The 20,020-nt window shown below is 41.0% G+C and overlaps 1 protein-coding gene across 2 annotated transcripts in view; it reads right to left on the minus strand.

Annotated features, from left to right (window-relative positions):
- Positions 1–14,925: 14,925 nt before the first annotated feature.
- Positions 14,926–20,020, minus strand: part of negr1 (neuronal growth regulator 1) — a 181,500-nt gene continuing 176,405 nt past the window's right edge. For both annotated transcript variants that reach the window (XM_004561477.5, XM_004561478.6), the window contains one exon: positions 14,926–15,883. In XM_004561477.5, coding sequence (XP_004561534.1) covers positions 15,783–15,883 — 101 coding nt within the window. In that variant the 3' untranslated portion in view covers positions 14,926–15,782. The remainder of the gene's footprint in view (positions 15,884–20,020) is intronic.

Consider the following 20,020-nt stretch of genomic DNA (forward strand, 5'->3'; position numbering starts at 1 on the left):
TAACTCCATGAAAGCACAACTTTGAATCCAAGGGTTTTCAGTGGGAAGTATGTTTCCTGCCTGCACCCTGTAATGCTTAGAGACTGTCCTCACACAGGTCGCTGCTTAAGTTCAAAGTAATGCAAGAAAAAGTGTTGAAATGTTGAAATTAAAAATATCGTGGAACTGATTGAGAGATTTAGTTCAACTCAATTCAGGTTAATTTTCATTTATACAGCACCAAAAAAAGTCCTTTACATTGTAAGGTAAAGACCCTAAAATAATACAGAGAAAACAGAAAAAAAGTCCAACAGTGGACGGATGACCCCCTGTGAGCAAAGAGTTTGGTGAAAGTGGGAAGGAAAAACTCCCTGTTAACAGGAAGGAACTTCCAGCAAAACCAGGCTCAGGGAGGGGCGGGGCCATCTGCCAATATAAACACATAAAGAGTGAACATCATGCATTATGTATCATAAAAGGCCCCAGCAGTTCAGACCTATTGCAGTGTAACTAAGGCAGGATTACTTCAGGGTCACTTGATACAACAATAACTATGTGCTCAACCTAAAGGAGAGTTTTAAGCCTGATCTTAAAAGTAGAGATGGCGTCCGCCTCCTGAATCCAAACTGGGACCTGCTTCCACAGGAGAAGGGGGACTGTGATTTATGTCCATGCACACATAAAACAGGTAAAACTTCACGACTAATTCGCCAAATCCTCAGACTCTGTTTTTTGAGAGCACAACACATTAGGTGACTATTTCACAAACTCCCATAACACTGTAACCTCTTTATCCTTCAGTTACTTTGTACTTCATAGTGAGGTCAGTGAATGCTTGTAACTTCCAGTCCTGAGAGAAAAATGTGTACGCTCCAACCAGTTGGGGATGGACTGCTGGCTATCACTAGGTAAAATCAGTGGCAAAGAGGATGCTGCACCAAAAACCTTGTTGTGATTGTTTTGCTCACTAGCAGTCACTCATAGTTTGCATGAAAAGTTGTAAAGACTAAAAACATTTGACACTTTTTCAGGCTTTGTTACCAGTTGGAAAGTAATTTGAAAGTATTCAGAGCTTTTCATACAAACTATGGATGCCACAGCAATCTGATACTGACCAAAACAATCACAAGGTGGTTTTGGGGCTGCACCATATACCTCTTTTCAATCGGCAACTGCCAGCAACCTCCAGCAAACACAGTCGGGAATACACCTTTATCCTTGGTGACCAGAGACTGCCAGAGTTTTGCCAACCAGTCTGTATTCCTTTTTGAGTGGGTTCTGAATGAAGCTACAGACGACCACTTCCTGGAAGCAAGCAGAGATTTAAGTAGGTATGAATGTAACTTCCTGTAACTGGTTGCAGTTCTCCTTGGACCTTTTAATGGCCAGCAGGATTGATTAGTGCAGGAAGAATGGGCGGCTATGTGGCCTGCAGCCTCATTACTCTCAGTTTGCAGGTGTTCTCAATGCTTCGGTGCTCCTGCTGCCTTGGCAAAGAGAAGACAGAGGACAGAAACCAGACCCAGCTCGTTCATCTTGCTCCCTGTGATGGAGGTCGTGCAGGAAAGCGCTCTTGCTCAGAATAAGTCGCTGGGAGTGACAGATGGAGTTGCAGAATAGGAGGGGAATCAGCTCAGCCTCAAAGTGTTTCATTTGTTTTTCATCTCAGGAAGGCAGCTCCAGGCACACTTTTGATGACAGCGCCCGCCAGGCTTTCTTTATGGTTATGTAAGGCACCCCGACGCCGTGTCTGAATTTCACAAACTATAAATGTGTGTGCTGATTGCGTGTTTATTGTAGGGTTAGAACGGCACAATATTTCTGTGCTTTGGTGTGATAGGATGGCTGTGGTGGGACCATAATGAACGTAATGAACATAAAAATAATGCACTCGTGTCATTTTATCAAGACGAATTGAAGTGCAGAAGAACATGCTCCTGAGAATGCACACGCTGGCGTCTGTGGCAAAGAGCAGATGTAACTATTTAAACCAATCCAGCCTTGTAGAAATTATGTTTATATAACATCAAACCCGTTTTGATGGGAGCCATTATTGCTGCCTGAATTATCTTCGTGGGCAAAGGCACGTCTGACGTTTTTCACCACCTGCCTCGTATGTGTACTTTTATACAATTCTGAACCAATTTTCCTGCGATAATTACAGTGATTTTGTATTAAACTCCCAGAAAACGCAAGTGAGCTATCACGCACCACAGTGCCTGAACTCTGTATGAAAAAAAACCTTTTATGATAGTTGTTTTTCCTCTATTAAGGGATTCACATAAAAATCCTACATGACGCACAAGAGGACATGAATACTTACTCTACATACATGACAACATACACAGAAAACCAAATGAAACCCTCCAAGGTAATCACCTTTGAGTTTTAGTGGGACAGATGTTCTTCTTTGGATAAATGCTGCGATGACTGGACTCCATCTGCTACAAAACAGTTCATTTTTATTCAAAAGCTTGCTCTCTCTTTTCTTTGATAAAGCGTACATGCTGAAGTCCCTACTGCCTTTGTATGATCGAAGGTGGGTGGCGGTTGTAGTACTTTTCTAATCTGGGGGAATCCAAATGGGTACAGTTTCTCTACAGCAGGGATGCCAAACTCATTTTACACCGTGGGTCTACGAAACTCCACTTTCTGTCACTGTAAAGAAGTTTAACCATACATTTTCACATTTAACTACATATATAAGAAGTATAAGAATAAACTGTAATTTCAGCTGTATGTCTCAGTTTTTGTACACGATAAAAAAAAATGCTGCTGTAGTAAATGAAAGAAATCTGTCAGCACAACTCTTTGGGCTCAAATTGTGAGAAATAAATTTGAAGATTAGCTAGCACTTAATCACATTGGTTTAGTATGAATGTCCCTATGGTGGTCTTTGTCATTAAAAAAAGCTGAAAAACGTATGAAAATATGGTTAAAAGATCTAAATTTATGCCCGCCATCACATTTTCCAAAGTAGTTCAATGGGCCGGATTGGAGTCTTTGCCAGGCCAATTCTGGCCCCCGAGCCTTATGTTTGACGCCCCTTCTGTGCAGCTTCTCTGTGCCACAGTAATGACTCTGATGAAGCTGGATGCCATTAGTTTTAAACACTATTATTAAGTCGTGTTTATTAAGAAGACAGAGAAGGATCGTGCAGACGGACCGGAGTCAGGCAGGAGCGCAACCTCGACTGAGGTTATTAATATTTTGCCACCTGGCACGTGTGATAAAGATATAGCAGTTAATCCAGGCGGCTTTATGTCAAAACATGTTTACTATCTCAAATTACTTACAGGATCCTGTATGCATCCAGGAGACGGGGGGCTGTTAAGAGTACCTTTTTGAAATCAATTCAAAACAACACACGTTTCTTTTTTTTCTTCATCATCTGACAAAATTGGAGGTATTAACGTCAGCCAAATGGCCATCTAGCCTGTCACAACTGTCCTAATTGCTGTACTAGAAGCAGTGAGCTGCCTGAGACTCAGGTCTCATTATACTGACTTTCATTTCACAAATACTTTTCTAATTCTTCGTCCTGTCTTCAACTTCCTGTCACTTATTGTTCCATCTCTGAGCCGAGCAGTTCTGGATGATAAACTCCATCTCTTTAAATTTACATATTCTCTTCAGGTTTGCACTTACCTCAGCTGCCTCCTCAGGTGAGAGGACCACTGTAAAAAATGTTGTAGGCTACACCAGCTGCAAAGGCACCGCAATTAAGCAGTGCCTTTGGGTCACTTTAATTTACGTGTCTTATTGTTGTGTTGGATGTTATCTTGACAATCTGATATGTGGGCTTTAATTATTGGAACACTTAAAGTGTGTTCATCAGAGCTCGGAAACACTTAACAGTGGGCTGCTGTAAAGGAAACCAGTTCACGGGTGGGGGCGAGGGGCAATTAGAGTGGAGAGGAGCTTCTACTCAAGTCCTGCCCCACAGGAATTCTCAGGGACAAATTTTGGTTCCAGTCAACAATTCATCCATTGGATTTAACCATCTATCATCGTATCAGACTCCCCACTGCCAGTGTGACCAGATATTCGAAGCTTTTTTACAAAGAAGGAAAAGAAAGAAGCGAGCAGGGCTGCTGTGTACTGTGCACAAGCCAGTTTTTAACTATACAAATCACAGAATCTCAGCACCATGTATCGGTCCTGATGTGCAGCTCAAACCTGCAGCACTAACAGGTCAACATTAGAATGTCTGTTCTCGCCGGCTCTAGTGAGTCTTGAACCCCGGCCAGCTATCAAGCTGTTGGGTAACAGAGGTCTCCGAAAACGTCGGAGCACTTTTGCAAATATGTGGTGTCTTGAAAACCCGAGCAGATATATGAAGTTTACACAGCTACATTTTTGCCTGAAAATATCTTAAAAGTTTATTTTGTGACCCAGAAAGAATAATAAGAGTAATATTAAAACTAAGTAACTGCCGCCATTATTGGACCCATCCTTCAAATTCGGGGAAATGAAGGACGCATTTGTTGGCCGCATTTGGAGCAGCCTTCGAATTGGGACAGCCTTCGTTGCGTCGCTGTGATGTAATCGGCCTTCAAATGCGGCTTTCAAAGGATGCTGTCTATGAATTGGGACATACCTACAGCCTATGGTCACAGTGCTGCTTCGAGCTAACGTTAGCATGCTAACATACTAAATTAACGACTTTCTTCATCATAATGAAGCTTCACTTCATGATTTAGCTCACTGCAGCACGAGCCTACTTGAATGTAGAAGAATTAGAAACCTGATGTGAAAGAAAACTGCACATCTGGATAGTGAATCCAAATACTTTCTGACTTCCTTTTGCTCTAACGCAAATAAAGCAAAATCTTGTTTGCAGCTGGAGGTACGGTGGTTATTTCCATAACATCACAAAAGAGGAAAAAGAGGATTCAGTAAAGCTGGAATGAAAAAGTACAAAATATTCCAAAACCTATAACACCCAATTTTCCATATTCTGTGCTTTGCTCCACGGGATACTGAAGGTAAGTAACTGAAGGTAAAACTAAGCTGGTTTAGTATTATTCCTGAGCTTTGCTATTATTCCGGTTGGAAATATTTTTGGAATAAATCTCATTTTGAGATATTCCAGGTGTGAAAGCTTAACAGGTGTAGCAGCAGGGGGTGGGACTCAACAAAGGGTCAGTTACTTGCAGTAAAGCCCTCAAAGGCCCACTCGCATCCATCTACAGTGAAGGGAGAGATACAGCTGAGCGTCCGCACCTTTGATCAAACCTGAATCAAACTAATGCACTCATTAGTATTTATCTAAAGCCCACACACTGTCCAATTATATTTAAATATCAGGAATTTTTGTAAATAATATAACGCTGCCTTAAAAACATTTTAAAAATGCAGCGACATCCAATAATTTGTGTAAAATTAACGAATCAAAAGGTCTGTTTTGCTTTTACATACGTATAGTCACGAGCTGCACAGAGAAAACCACAAACTATCTTCTAATTAAATGGACGACTCGGATATTTTCAGTCTCGTAGGCATGTTGTTATGAATAAATTACGTCAATTCAAATCATTCTCTCTTAAACCCATAAAAGCGCCGCTTTGAGTGGTCGAGAAGGCGAGACGCGCTCTCTGTGAATGCGGTCGGCTGAGAGCTTTTGCTGCCACGGAGGTCTGATCAGGTCAACACAATCGACACAATCACAGTCTGCAACTCCATCATCAACTGCCATTTATTAGTATCAAACCACTGCTACAAAATTACATCAAACATGATGAAAAGGGACTTGCATACGTGCTATACACAATGTAAGCTTTAAAGTAACTGAGTACATGAGTTTCTTATTTCTGGACAAATATCAATATATATTTATATATATTATATATAGATATATCAATGCCACTTAAAGCCATATATATATCATTCCAGTGATCTAGACCCTATAAATGTACAACTATACCCCTTGTGGCTAAAGGACCTTCATACACATTTACGTAAACATTTTCATTCGAGATTTCTCATCAAATGATTTTTCAGCATGAAGATTTAAATAATAATAATAAAAAAATTAAAATACATACAGAAAACTTGCAATATCCTCCAATTTGTTTTGCAATGAAATCAAATGAAAACAATGGCATAAGTAAACATTTTTTAATTTACAGAGACAAACAGAGTAAATGCTGCACCCCGTACCATTTAAACCAATACAACACTGGAGACACATGATGCACCGGCGCTACAAGGGACTGATTTGCTGTGTCACTCAGTGTATAAAACTACGCGTAATCTGCCTTTTGAAGCGTGGAAACAAATAAAATGGGATTACTTTTACTGTCAGTCAAATAATGACATTTTCTCTATAGCAATCCTTTCAACTCTTCTTGAAAAATGACAATTGCCCAGGAGCTTCATGAGAAAACACTTTGTGGTGTGTGATTCAGTCATAGGCGTCGTGGAGAGACCTGGTTCAGATAGCTTGCTTTAAAACCCAGGCATTATCTCAGGCTCTGCATCATTGGCTGGCAACTTATTTTCCAGTTCACTGGAAATAATGAGGGACAGGTTGACAAATACTTGATGCACCCTCTATTTAAAATAGCATGTCCCTCCACTACACTGGCACCTGCCACATTTTCAGAGGGATTTTAAAGGAGTCCCATTAGTCAGAAATTACTCAGTTTGAGCAGATATTGAAGTGTTTGAGAGAAACGAAACAGGCTTATTTTGACAAAAAGATGACTATTGTTCCCTTTTCTCTTTAGAATACACTCAAACTTACTCAGGGGCTGGTTATAGAGAAAGATATTCAAGCTTTTCTTCCCCCCCCCCTTTCTTTCTGCCTGGTTTTGACAGGAGGGATAGCATTTGCCTGCTGTGCAACAAACATATCTACCAAACTGAATGCATTCAGGAAACACAGGTTTTTTTGATACTGACAACTCAGTATGCTGCTCAGGGAAACGGGATGGAGACTGCAGGAGCCAAGCAGCAGCCCCAGCGTGTAGTATGACACAATCTCCCAGTTAAGACTGACAAAGGCACAGGAAGGGTTTCATTAACCGCGAGGTCAGGAGGAACCCCTGTCTCTCACAAGTCCTCCAGTCTCTCCTCTCTGTTTGCGCTGTCCACAGATGTCTTTGCGAAGAGCCTAAAAAACCACTTTGACACCATCCTAATCACTTCCACACTCCACAGCATCCATCTATCCATATATATATATATATATATATGGATGAATTTGCAGGACTGCAAATGCTCATCCTAATGTCATAACATGCACTGATAGGTTGAGGAGCTGTATCAACGCAAACTAACTCATTGTCAGGTATTTTCCCCCCACATTTGTCATTTAAGACCATACATGCCACTTACAATCTATTGCCTCTCCTCCCTGCTCTTGCCGGTGACATGTACGGTGCACTCGGCAGTAACGCGCTGTCTCAGAGTGTCACAGCAGTCTGAGTCACGATGTTTCCCAAGTCTCACATCCACAGTCGCACATGATCCACAAAATCCTCCTCGCTGTTTTTAAAGCATCAGGAAAGTTACAATAGAGTCAGGCACAGTATGTCAAAAAAGGAGGGAAGATTTAAAAACGTGTCATTAACTAGCTGTAAAAATAATCTGTGTGCAGTTTGACCCCATGATATCCAGACCCTGGAAGATAAACACACGACAACACCGAACTATTCGCTAATCAGAATCATTGTGATTATCGTGACATTTCAAACCATGTTGGACTCATTGTTTTTTGTGTTGTACATTATGTGGGTGAGTACTGTCAGGGGGTACAAATACAGAGGATCTCAGTTATAAGTGTGAGTGGTCATTGGTTGCGTCTTTGTTAAAGTGGAATGATTGGCTGGTGTTATAAAACAGCCAGTGTAAAGAAATATGACATTTGTCATGGCAGTAATGCTCTAAATACGGGCTGGGTTATAGCATTCAGCTGATTAATAGCATACTTTGAAGGCACATTCAGTACAGTACTCGTCCCCCCTCAGAGACTCACTTTCAACAGCTGTTGTCTCACAATGCAACAAACTCGAGCTCATAATAAGTGCATTCACAGGGAGCAGTGCATTTCTGATACATCGCGGTGAGAGGAAGAGGATGCTCTCAAATGAGGAAATTTAAAAATTCAGGATAGGGATTGCAGGGCCATGATAATACGCGCTAGCATGAATATTTAAAATCCTCTTATCTTAAATTTAAAAAGTGGAGAGATTTTTTTGCCTCCGCTGTCAGCTGGGAGCATGAGGTGAGGCAGTGATCTCTGCAGGTGGGTGGCATGGCCTCTTTTCAGCTTGTACATCAGCACGACTTTTTCATCTGAACTTTTAAGAGGTAGGTCACACCGTGGATGTTTTAGTCGAGTGTATTCGGGTCATACAATACTACAGGGTGGGCCATTTATATGGATACACCGTAATAAAATGGGAATGGTTGGTGATATTAAAGTCCTGTTTGTGGCACATTAGTATATGTGAGGGGGCAAACTCCTCAAGATAGGTGGTGACCATGGTGGCCATTTAGAAGTCGGCCATCTTGGATACAACTTTCGTTTTTTCAATAGGAAGAGGGCCATGTGACACATCAAACTTATTGGTAATGTCACAAGACAAACAATGGTGTGCTTGGTTTCAACGTAACTTTATTCTTTCATGAGTTATTTACAAGTTTCTGACCACTTATAAAATGTGTTCAATGTGCTGCCCATTGTGTTGGATTGTCAATGCAACCCTCTTCTCCCACTCTTCACACACTGATAGCAACACCGCAGGAGAAATGCCAGCACAGGCATCCAGTAGCCGTAGTTTCAGGTGCTGCACATCTCGTATCTTCACACCATAGACAGTTGTCTTCAGATGACCCCAAAGATAAAAGTCTAAGGGGGTCAGATCGGGAGACCTTGGGGGCCATTTAACTGGCCCACGACGACCAATCCACTTTCCAGGAAACTGTTCATCTAGGAATGCTCGGACCTGGCACCCATAATGTGGTGGTGCACCATCTTGCTGGAAAAACTCAGGGAACGTGCCAGCTTCAGTGCATAAAGAGGGAAACAAATCATCATGTAGCGATTTCAAATATCCAGTGGCCTTGAGGTTTCCATTGATGAAGAATGGACCCACTATCGTTGTACCCCATATACCACACCAAACCATCACTTTTGTTGGTCCAACAGTCTTGGAGGGATCCATCCAAGGGATGTTCGACTAATGCCACTCTCCAGTGACATGCGGGGAGTTCTACACTGTGGGCTCTTGCTGAATGAAGCTAGGACAGCCACTGATGTTTCTTCATTAGTGACAGTTTTCTTGCGTCCACATTTTGGCAAATCCAACACTGAACCAGTTTCACGAAACTTAGCAAGCAGTTTGCTAACTGTAGCATGGGAGATGGGTGGTCTCGTAGGGTGTCTTGCATTGAAACCTGCTGCAATGACCCAGTTACTGCGTTCACCAAATATCAACACAATTTCGATCCGCTCCTCACGTGTTAACCTCTTCAACATGTCAATGGCTGTGAACAAAGAGAAACTTATAAATAACTCATGAAAGAATAAAGTTGCGTTAAAACCAAGCACACCATTGTTTTTCTTGTGACATTACCAATAAGTTTGATGTGTCACATGGCCCTCTCCCTATTGAAAAAACAAAAGTTGTATCCAAGATGGCCGACTTCTAAATGGCCACCATGGTCACCACCCATCTTGAGGAGTTTGCCCCCTCACATATACTAATGTGCCACAAACAGGACTTTAATATCACCAACCATTCCCATTTTATTACGGTGTATCCATATAAATGGCCCACCCTGTAGAAAGCCCCGTGCTATTTCCAAAAAGGTATAAAGTAGCACAGGTGCATATCGAATGGAATGAGCAGTGACTTATGTCCGCTGATGTCTCCAGATCACGTATACTGAGCGGTGCATGCCAGTCAGTGATGATAATGCAGCGCAAAAGGTGGTTAATCCTGCGTGCTGTGGAGTCTGGCCATCTGTGCTCAGGAGGCTTTGTACAGTGATTGAGGCAGGAAGGGAGGGGATCAAATATGCATGATGCTGCACATTTGCAATGATTGATACAATGATTGTTAATTTGAGCTGCAACTTAAAAAAAAAACTTTTAGAAGGGAAGAAATACACTAAATAATAAGATGTACAAACAGAATAATATTAAACTAACTTGCATTAACAGACAGATAATGGAAGCTAGGGGTGAGGTGTATACAAATCTAAACATTAGCAATGGCTAATGTAACGTTAGCTGATGTTAGCTACAATTTCACAGAGTGACAGAACAAACATCAACTCTGTTTTGACTTATCAAGACAGATTTAAGTGATTTAAATATGTGTGATTTTTAAAGCATTTTAAGGAAGATTGACTGTTTTAGTGTCACTTGCTAGCTATCGAGCTACAGAGAAATTAGCTTTAACTGACACATGATTGTTAACCACCTGGCATTAGCTTCCTTGCTATTTTGGGTGTGTGATAATCATGGTAACATTGTAGCCTCAAGCGAATGAGGACCACTGGTTGTGAGGGGAAAAGAAATTAGTATTTCCCAGTTGGTTGGAGAGTTGTTGCTGGAGGTTGATGGCAGTTGCTGGGAAACTGACTGCTAAAGCCAACGTCACACAGACCTGTCACTGCTGGCTGTAGCAGTGAAGCTTAGCTTTTTCTGTTAAGTTTATGTTGTACTTTTTCAAGTTTTACTGCTGATCAGCTAGTCAGCTGTAGTTGGTAGTTAAGGAGATTTTTATCTGGTGCAGCACAATCTTTCCACCAATTTCACCTAGCAACAGCAAATAACTCCCAAGAATTACTTGCCAACCAGAACAATGATTATTTCCGTGGGACTAGTGGTTGTATCATAGCATCACATGAGAAACTGCTATTGAGCTGGATTATGTGCACTCATACTGTGTTTTATCAGTCTTCACTCATTTGAGAGCACATATTTGGGCGCACCAACTGCTTGAAGTCCAATTTTTAGCTAGAATGGACAATATCATGAAAGCTAGTTCTTAAGTTGAAGAACTACATACAATGTGAACATATTGTAAATTAACAGGTACTTAAATAACACCTTTCTACTTGGTTGCACTGAAAGAGCTTCCTACTCCAGCCACACATACACATTCATACAGTGCTTTTCTATGTGCCCATGTGCTTTTTAACATTCACAACCACACTCACACTCTGACAGATGCATTGGGGGCAACTTGAAGTTCTGTATCTTGCCCAAGGATACTTTGGCACATGGACTGGAGGAGTTAGGGATCCAACTACTGACCTTCTGAGTGATAGGTGACCCGCCACCTGATCCAGACCCATCCCAATCCGAAAATGCGTACATAAAAAAACTAAAATAAGATATTAAAGAGAAAACAATATTTAGGATGCAGTGAAACCATGGATGGTATAAATCAGCGGTCCCCAACCTTTTTTGCACCACGGACCGGTTTATGCCCGACAATATTTTCACGGACCGGCCTTTAAGGTGTCGCGGATAAATACAACAAAATAAAACTAGTACCGGTACCGGAAAAAACATAACACACGTGAAAAGACCCAGGAAAACCGAGTTAACGATAAAAACGATAACAAAATAACACTGAAAACCGATAAAAACCCTGAAAACCAGACATTTCACACCTGAGCCTCAACTCTCGCGGCTCGGTACCAAACGACTCACGGACCGGTACCGGTCCATGGCCAGGGGGTTGGGGACCGCTGGTATAAACCATGGACATAGCATTTGTGTTGGAAAAATGAAACCAGTGCAGAAGTGCCTTAAACCTGCATTCTATGTGAAGGCCACCAGATGGCGATGGCTGTGGTAGCAAAAACACATCTGGTCCAATAGACATCTACAGGAAAACGGCTTTCTGTTTTGACCTCTGTAAACACTTTTTTGCTGAGTTTGTGGACTCAGTCACTCGTTGCGGAAAATAAAAAATAAAAAATTACATTTGCGATGTAAATCTTTTATCTCATACTATGTGTCAAAATGGAGGTGTGGTCTGAAACTGGCTAACAAGCTGTCAATCACAAGTTATTAGCTAATAAGTATAAGGTTTCACAGCCAGACCTGCCCTTCCTCATCACGTTTTCTTTTTTTGCAGCCAAGAGGGCGAAAACACTCGTTTTGGGACTTCACAGACTGATGGGTGACATCAGGGTGGAAACTGTAAATAAAAGATGCACACCTACTGCTTGGTCATTTTAGCTGTGGCCATGTTGGTGTTTAGAAACCTGATTGGCGAAGAGTGACTCTGACTGCAAACCCAATAACACTGCAAAACCGTAGTTACCGAACACAAATTGCTTAACCATCTAGTTTACTATAAATGGGACCGTACTTTATAAAATAAAAGTCAGGATACATCAAAGAAGAACTAGTGACAGAGACCATAACCTGACGAGTTTACTGTGGTCATAAAACAAGTGAGAAGTTGGGTCATTTTGCCACAGACTTCTATGCTATTGGAAAACAAAGGCTATGCCGGTTTTTATTGACAATTCTTTGTCTGTTACTACGAAAGACTTTAAATGCAAACATAGCAAATTTACAAACTGGTGCAACCCACACGAGCTTTTGGCGAATTCTTTACAACTTAGCATTTAAGCTAATTTTGTAGTTTTGCCGAACGCTTTAAGAAAAAATCTGCTACATGGGGGAAATGACGTGCAGTGAGGTTGTAGTGACGGGACCGCGTACGCTGTGAGGATGCTGTCTCAGCTACCTTTACTCTCAAAACATCATGAAGTAACAATGAAAAACTCCTCTTGAGTGCTCATTAAGCCAGATGTTGCTTTATCTTGTAACATGAAGACTTTTATTGCAAATAATATTGATTTGATAAAAGGGACTTGTTAATACCATTATTGAAAATAATCAACATCCATTACATTTCATATGGAATACTAGCATGGTTTTAACTGCTTAACAAGCAACCAACATAACTCCAGACTGTCACCAATGTGCCACAATAATCATCATGACTCTGAACAGCAGTTGTTTTTAGTTTATCAGCAAAGTCGATCGAAAGAAATCACAAACAAACATAGCCTGGCAATCTGTAAGAGGTATGTCTTTTTAGACCAGGTTTATGAACCAAACGTTTGGAAAAAACTGCTTCCAGTCATAAAAAGTATGAATATCTGTAAAATGCCCACCTCAAAAACACAGGTTAACTTTGACATGCAGCACAACCATACTCTCTGCACATCGTCAAACACGCAAGTGTGTGAAACTATGACTACACACTGGCTCTAAAGATCAAAAGGTATCATATTTTCTCCAAATATACACACATTGACTCTGTTCTATAATACTGTTATATTGGTTCACACCCTCTCTCTTTCAAAAAGTAGGTAATTTGATTGCAAACATTGTTCTTTTAATGTACTTAAATCAACAACAGTTATGGCATCTAAATGAACCAGACAACATTATAAACTATGCCATACTGTGCCTCATTCAAATAAATGTCACATATTCAGTTTTACATGTTTCAAATGTATTTTTTTTACACGGTTTTTATAAAGGAAGAGAATAAATATACGTCTGACCCATTTTCATTATACCTTAACATTTAAACAAGATCATATGGTGCAGTATTTTTATAATTTGTAAAACAAGCTGATAACAACTTTAGTACAAACAATAAAAGAAAGAAACGGAAAAGGAAACAACAGAAAAGCTCAGCAGACCTCAAAACAAATCACCACAAAACGTTCAAATAATAATGTTTGTGCTTTAAGTCTTTTAACTGCGATGGCTATTTTTCTATAGATTTGCAGTTGCAAGTTTGCTGTCTTAAAATACTCTGAACTTGAATTCTGTTAGTCCCTCCACTGTTCGGTCCAAATCCGAACGCGTTATTTGGACCGGAAATACTGCATTTGTACAACTGACTTATTTGAAAATACCTGCAGGAGCCATCGGTTGGATTTGACTGGATATAATGCCTAATTTAACAGATAAGTCAGCTAATTGTTCATGAACATTCAGTCATCAATAATACGTCAAAATGACAAATAAGTTGTGTCATATTGAGATTTTCTCCAAGCGTCCTTTCAAAAAGAGGGTAATTTAATGTCTATGGTACTATTAAGGCATCACAGTACAGTTTCTCTGTTTCAACCATGAATTAAGGATACGTGAGGATGAATATGCCACGCTGACAGCCTTGTCTAAAAGCAAACACTGATTTTAAGCCTTGAAAAGTTACAGTTTCTGCTGTTAGGCTGAATTTAAATGACCTCCGATGCACACTGATCATCTCTTTGTTAACCTTGATCATCTTGGAGAGGGCTGGTAGCACCTTAGGCCATGTTTGTTTGGTAATGAGCATCTTCTCTTCATCATGAATAACATGAAAAAAAGTTAAAGTTGCAAAAGGTGCAATTATTGTAGGTTTTTTGTAGGTTATGCACTTAGCCAAATATGGCTTTGACTCTTTATTTGAAGGGGAAAAAAAGAAAGTGGGGCATATTTCTGCATGTAATTCTCTGCACTGGAAAGGAGAGTAATAAAATGCAGTGCAGCAGAACGGTGCTTTCCCAGACTCCATTATCCAAGTTTCATACCCAAAGTTGGGGGCGAAAAAACCGATCCTACAGTACGGAGCTGTGGGTTTTCAGCCAAAGATGATCAGTAGGTACGCAGCGAATTCAGAGACAAAGCGCTCTGCCCTGATACCTACTGGAGGTGGAGCGCAAACTAAAAAGAAACTCAACTTGGGCCTCGCCTTTTTCCTAACTGCAACAATTTGTCATATTCTTCACATACACTGACTCGCTGAAGAAAAAAAAGCAAGACAAAACAGAAGGAAAAAAACAGAGAATATACTTTTTTATTTCTATTTTCAAGAAAAATGTAAACATGGGGGCGGCGATGTTCCTCCTTTCATAGCGTACAAAGTCATGGTTTGTGTTAATGCTCTTGGTCGAATGAGAAAAGCTGGTCCCACTTTAAAACAAAAGCCTACGCTATATTAAAATATAAAGATACAATACAGTATATTTTGCTACTTTTGACGGCTGCCTGATTGAAGCGATTAGGCAGGCATAGTAACTGAAGGACCCATTTCAGGATACGGCAAACACACCTTGAACACTGTTCATCCATCTATTGAGTAATCGTGAGTAATACAGGTCCTGAAAACGCCCTGCCTTTTTTTTTTTTTTAATTATTATTTTGTTGTTGGTTTTTTGTTGTTTTTTAACTGTTTTTTTTTTTTTCAGAGCGCACTCCATGATCAAAAATTGTATTGTTAGGAATCTAAATGTCTTTCCTTTGTTCAACAGCCGGTAATACATTCAATACAACATTGGTATGGTAATTCTTTGTACTGAGAGACTTTGCGGAATTGCTTCTTTTTTAGTCGTGTACAAAAATGGGTGAAGATGTCAATTTTGCGCCATCGCCTCGCAGGGACAAGATGCATGAAAGGAACTCATTTGAAAGGTTCGAGGGGTGGGGGAGGGTGGGGCTGTTGATTGGTGTGGGGGTTGGGGATGAGTACTGATTCACAAGCTGGTCAATCAATCAGAAAAGGAAAAAAAATAATAAAGAGGAAATAATAATAATAATAATAAAAAACATCATAGTATTTACATTACAGAAATTTCACCAAATAAGAAAATAAGATTAAAAAAAAGGAAAAAAAAAACATTTCCCCACACAAAAAGTAACGCTGATTATTTTCCCACCACAGCTCAACAAACTGTACCAGATTGGATTCCAGCCATCAGCAATGTCAAAAAGGATTCATAAATGCTCTCGACAGTCATTGTGTCTGGGCTGGCCTCTGCTAGTACACGCTGATGAAGGAGGAGAGAGCCATGACCAGGTACCGGCAGGCCAGCGAGATGTGCGCACTTCCTGTGCTCCCATAGGGTGCAGTGTTGGGCGCTGTGGGCAGGAAACAAGAGAAGCTCTGATTAGTTGTGATTGCACTTTCACTCGCTGCACTGACCATTTTCAAACCCCGCGGTCAACTTGGCGTGGCGCGTCCAAATGACACAGCAAAAATGGGAATTACTGTACCGCTGCCACTGATTCCAGTTAGCTTGTGAGACAGAGTTAAGCTCTGATACTAGTAAAAAGGCTGCATTATAATCTCATGAACAACTAAATGTAGTAAAGCTATCAGAAGAGATTATTACCACACATGAACTCACAAGACTTTTAGTAATTTTCCTTTTTTACAATAGATAAAGGAAAACAGGACAAGCTGTAAAAGATAAAGACATTAGAAACACTAATAAACATATGCATACATAAGTAGTTTTACATACGCATTTGCACACCAATGCATTCATACAAACATATACCAATAGACATGCATACATACTACATTAAATAAATGAGTGGATACAAATCTGAGTATAGTTACATAATGAATTATATGAGATGAAGGAATTAAAGTGGAAGGAATCTGTTGGGAGGGTCTTAAGAAAAAATTCTAAATTAATTAATAAAAAACATTAATGGGAAAAACAGCCCACAGATGAAAGAGGTGGTATCGTCCAAGTCAAAAAGATATTAGTCTCAGTAAAATGGTTGGTGACATCCAAGACTTTCCTTAGACCAGCTCTCAGTTTCCTCCAGACCTGGGGAGGGAGCCCCTGGGAGGGGGCCTGTTGATGGTCAGAGATTAGTGTTCTGTAAGGAAGTCAGTAAGTGATGTGGTCAACTACATGTTGCACACCTCTGAGACTATCCTGTCGGGCATCTCAAGATATCACAGCACACTTTGTGGGGCTGAAGGCCAGTTTGATGATGTGTCTTATCTTGTTGGTAATTTAACTGATCAGCAACACAACCAGAAATCAAGCCCCAAATGGCTGAAAGTTAACTCAGATCAAAAAACATAAAACAAAGTCGACTTCTTTGTAGAGCAAATTTAAAAACAGCAAATGAAGAAAAATAATCATCAAAATCAATCAATCAATGACAAGAGTGAGTAAAATGTTAACGCCATAGTATGTAACTGAGTTGAATGTTAAGTTTTTCCTGACACATTTATAGATCACTGATCGTGTGACCATCCAAAACTGTCCTGACACATTTACTACTGTTATAGTACAACACTATGAGCCAGTAAGTTTTTCACCCACTGGTGTGAACTTTACCAGTTCTTTGTACCGCACTGGCTTCATAAGGTATTAAATGTAACATCCAGAAGTGACATCATTACTGCTGAACTCAGAGGAGGTTCTCAGAGGGAGATCACTGCAACATTTATAGAAGATGAGACCTTCGACAACAGTGAGCTGAAAACGCCACCATGGTCGCATTTTTTCTGTTTTATATTCTTCTATTTTGTAATCTAGTTTTTTTCCTGTGCTGCAACACCTGTCATTTAGAAGCAGACTGCAGCGGGCATAAATGGTTATGCAGCGAGCGGTGACGAATGCGTCGCCCATAATTGCGGCTTAAAGCAGTAATAGTCAACCGAGACAGGTGTTGGTGTGTTATGCTGTCTGATCAGATCACTTCTCCGAAATGAACGAGGGCGTGTACGACCTGATCGACAGCTGTTTTATTTTCCTCTTAGTGTTATTGAACACTCGGGTGGCTGGACACACCCAGAGGGTTTTGTGACATCATCTACAGCTCCCTGACTCCCTGCAGACATTCTGACCTGTCATCACAGGAAAAGTGCAGGTGGAATAATGACATTAGTGATGTTTTAATACAGTCACATTAACTAGAAAACAATTTTTCCGCATTTGGCAACTGATTGCAAGTAGTTATGTTGACCTGCTGGTCTCCCAGATGTTAAACGGCCAACACCCTCACATTCTAGGTGAGGGTGTTGCAATCACCTTTCCATTGTAAGGTGATTGTGTGGGTCGCAACCCGTCTCTTTTCAACAGGTCACATGACTTGAGCGTACCCATTGCCTATCTCACTTTGCAGTTGAATCCCCTGCAGCAACAATGTCAACACTTGTGGAGAAATGTCTGAATTTGTGCTTCGGACCTGCGGCTGGACTCTGAATGTAAGTAGTTGAGAATTTATGTGTATGTAGAATGCAACAGATTTGACTGCATTCAACTGCAGACTGCATCTTGTGTATGTATATATAAAATTTGGCTTTTTTATTAAAGCAGACAGATATTTCAGGTGTGCCAGCTCTAAATGTGTATGCGCTAAAGGTGCGGCCAGATTACAGTTTTCTCTTTCCAAATGTAATATTTCCTCCAATAAACTGGCACGAAACTCCACTGGGACCTTATGGTTTTAACAGCATTTAATACTTGAAAACAGTGGTGCACCAGCACATACTGCACTCTGTCTACCACTACAGCTAAAACATTTAGTAAATCCAACTTTAACCGGACATACAGTTCAATCAGGAGTAGCAGCACCAGAGTCCAGAAAAAAGAGAAAAAAACCTTTCTTCCATCTCATCTATTTTTAGTTGAGTGTCAAAACACTTATTCCCCCTTTTCCCTCTTTCAAATTAGTGGCCCAAAAAAGTCATCAGTGGAGAACAGTTGAGGGCTGAACAAGGTCTTTTGTAACATTGCTATTGAAGGAGGCTTTGTTTTGGCTTGTTTGTGTTTCTCTGAACAGCAGACAGCCACAGTAATATGAACAGGTCTCTCCGGAGAGCTGCGTCAGGCGGGCAAAGAGGAAGAGGGCAGCCTTTCATTTGGAAAAGGGCTACTCTGCCTCCTCATCACAGGCACACTCTTAGGTTTTGGCTCAATAAAGCACACCTCACAGGTTACAAAACAAACACTCCATCTGCACACACACACACACACACACACACACACACACACACACACACACACACACACACACACACACATATATATATATGAACCTGCATGTACAGGTCACATGCATGCTTGCACAAAGAAGTGGGCAAAGCAGCACAAACAGGCTCTGCTGCACCAGGGGAAATCATGTGGTGCACAGCCCATATCAGCAGGGTGCCTCTTTACACAGCCATGTAATTAGTTCACAATGTAACTCCTCTGATGTGGACCTCACAAACACACAGCCCAAAGTGAATGACGACAAAACCGAACGCGCAGACATACCACGCAGAAACCCAGATTCCGTCGCCAACATATCGAGCCGTTTTCGTGGCGTTTCAAAGGTCAGAGATGCATGATCTGCAAGAATCTCAGCCCCGGGTAGTGAGGGCCATGCATTTATTCAATAAGAACCTGCAATGGTTGCCATTAGAGTGTTACATGAACGCTAGTGTGTTAAAATAAATACAATGATGCAGAGATTGATCTTTTTTTTCTTGCCGACATAATAGCTTGTTATTGACAATTTTCACAGGAGTTGTGATGGAGAGAAAGGGAAAAAGCCACCCCGTTATCACCTGATATTTTCAGGTATTATTTGTCAGCGCTGAAGTTGTTTACCTATTAGAGTGAAAACTATAAGCTTGTCTGACAGATGGAAAGGGGAACAAAAAGGGGAAAAAAAACAGTGAACAGAGGTGCACAATTACACCGATCCGCCACAACATTCAAACCGCCCGGTGAATATGGTAAAGGTACACCCCGGGCTGCCAAAACAGCTTGGACCTGTCAGCGAATGGACATGGGACCCAGGGGGTTGTCCTGTGGTGTCTGGCGGCAGTGGGATATTGGCACCAGATCCTTTGGGTCCTGTGCAGGTTTGGGCCTTCGCAGATCAGATTCAACCCACAGATGTCTGATCGGGCCGGGATGTGGGGAGCTGGCCTGGAGCCTTTTGCTGTTCTCCTCGAGCCATTACTAAATAGCTTGTGATCTTTTTCTGGGGAAGCGGCGCATATCCAGGCCAGGATTCCATCGTCTTCTTTTGTCTTTACGAATGCAGATAAAATAAGATAGTTGATGACTTCAGCAAATACCTTCTCTCCTTTCTTTTCATACGTGCTCTTTACTTAGCGCAGTCAAAGCTTGCCTAGATGTGATTGGTTAATAGATATGCAGAATCTATTTATAGAGATGAGCCGGGGGAGGCCGGTGTCGTTGAAGTCTGCAGAAAACGTTTAGGTCGGTGGTACGTGTCGAAGTAACATCCCCA

This window comes from Maylandia zebra, linkage group LG15, assembly GCF_041146795.1.
Source record: "Maylandia zebra isolate NMK-2024a linkage group LG15, Mzebra_GT3a, whole genome shotgun sequence".
NCBI lineage: Eukaryota > Metazoa > Chordata > Actinopteri > Cichliformes > Cichlidae > Maylandia > Maylandia zebra.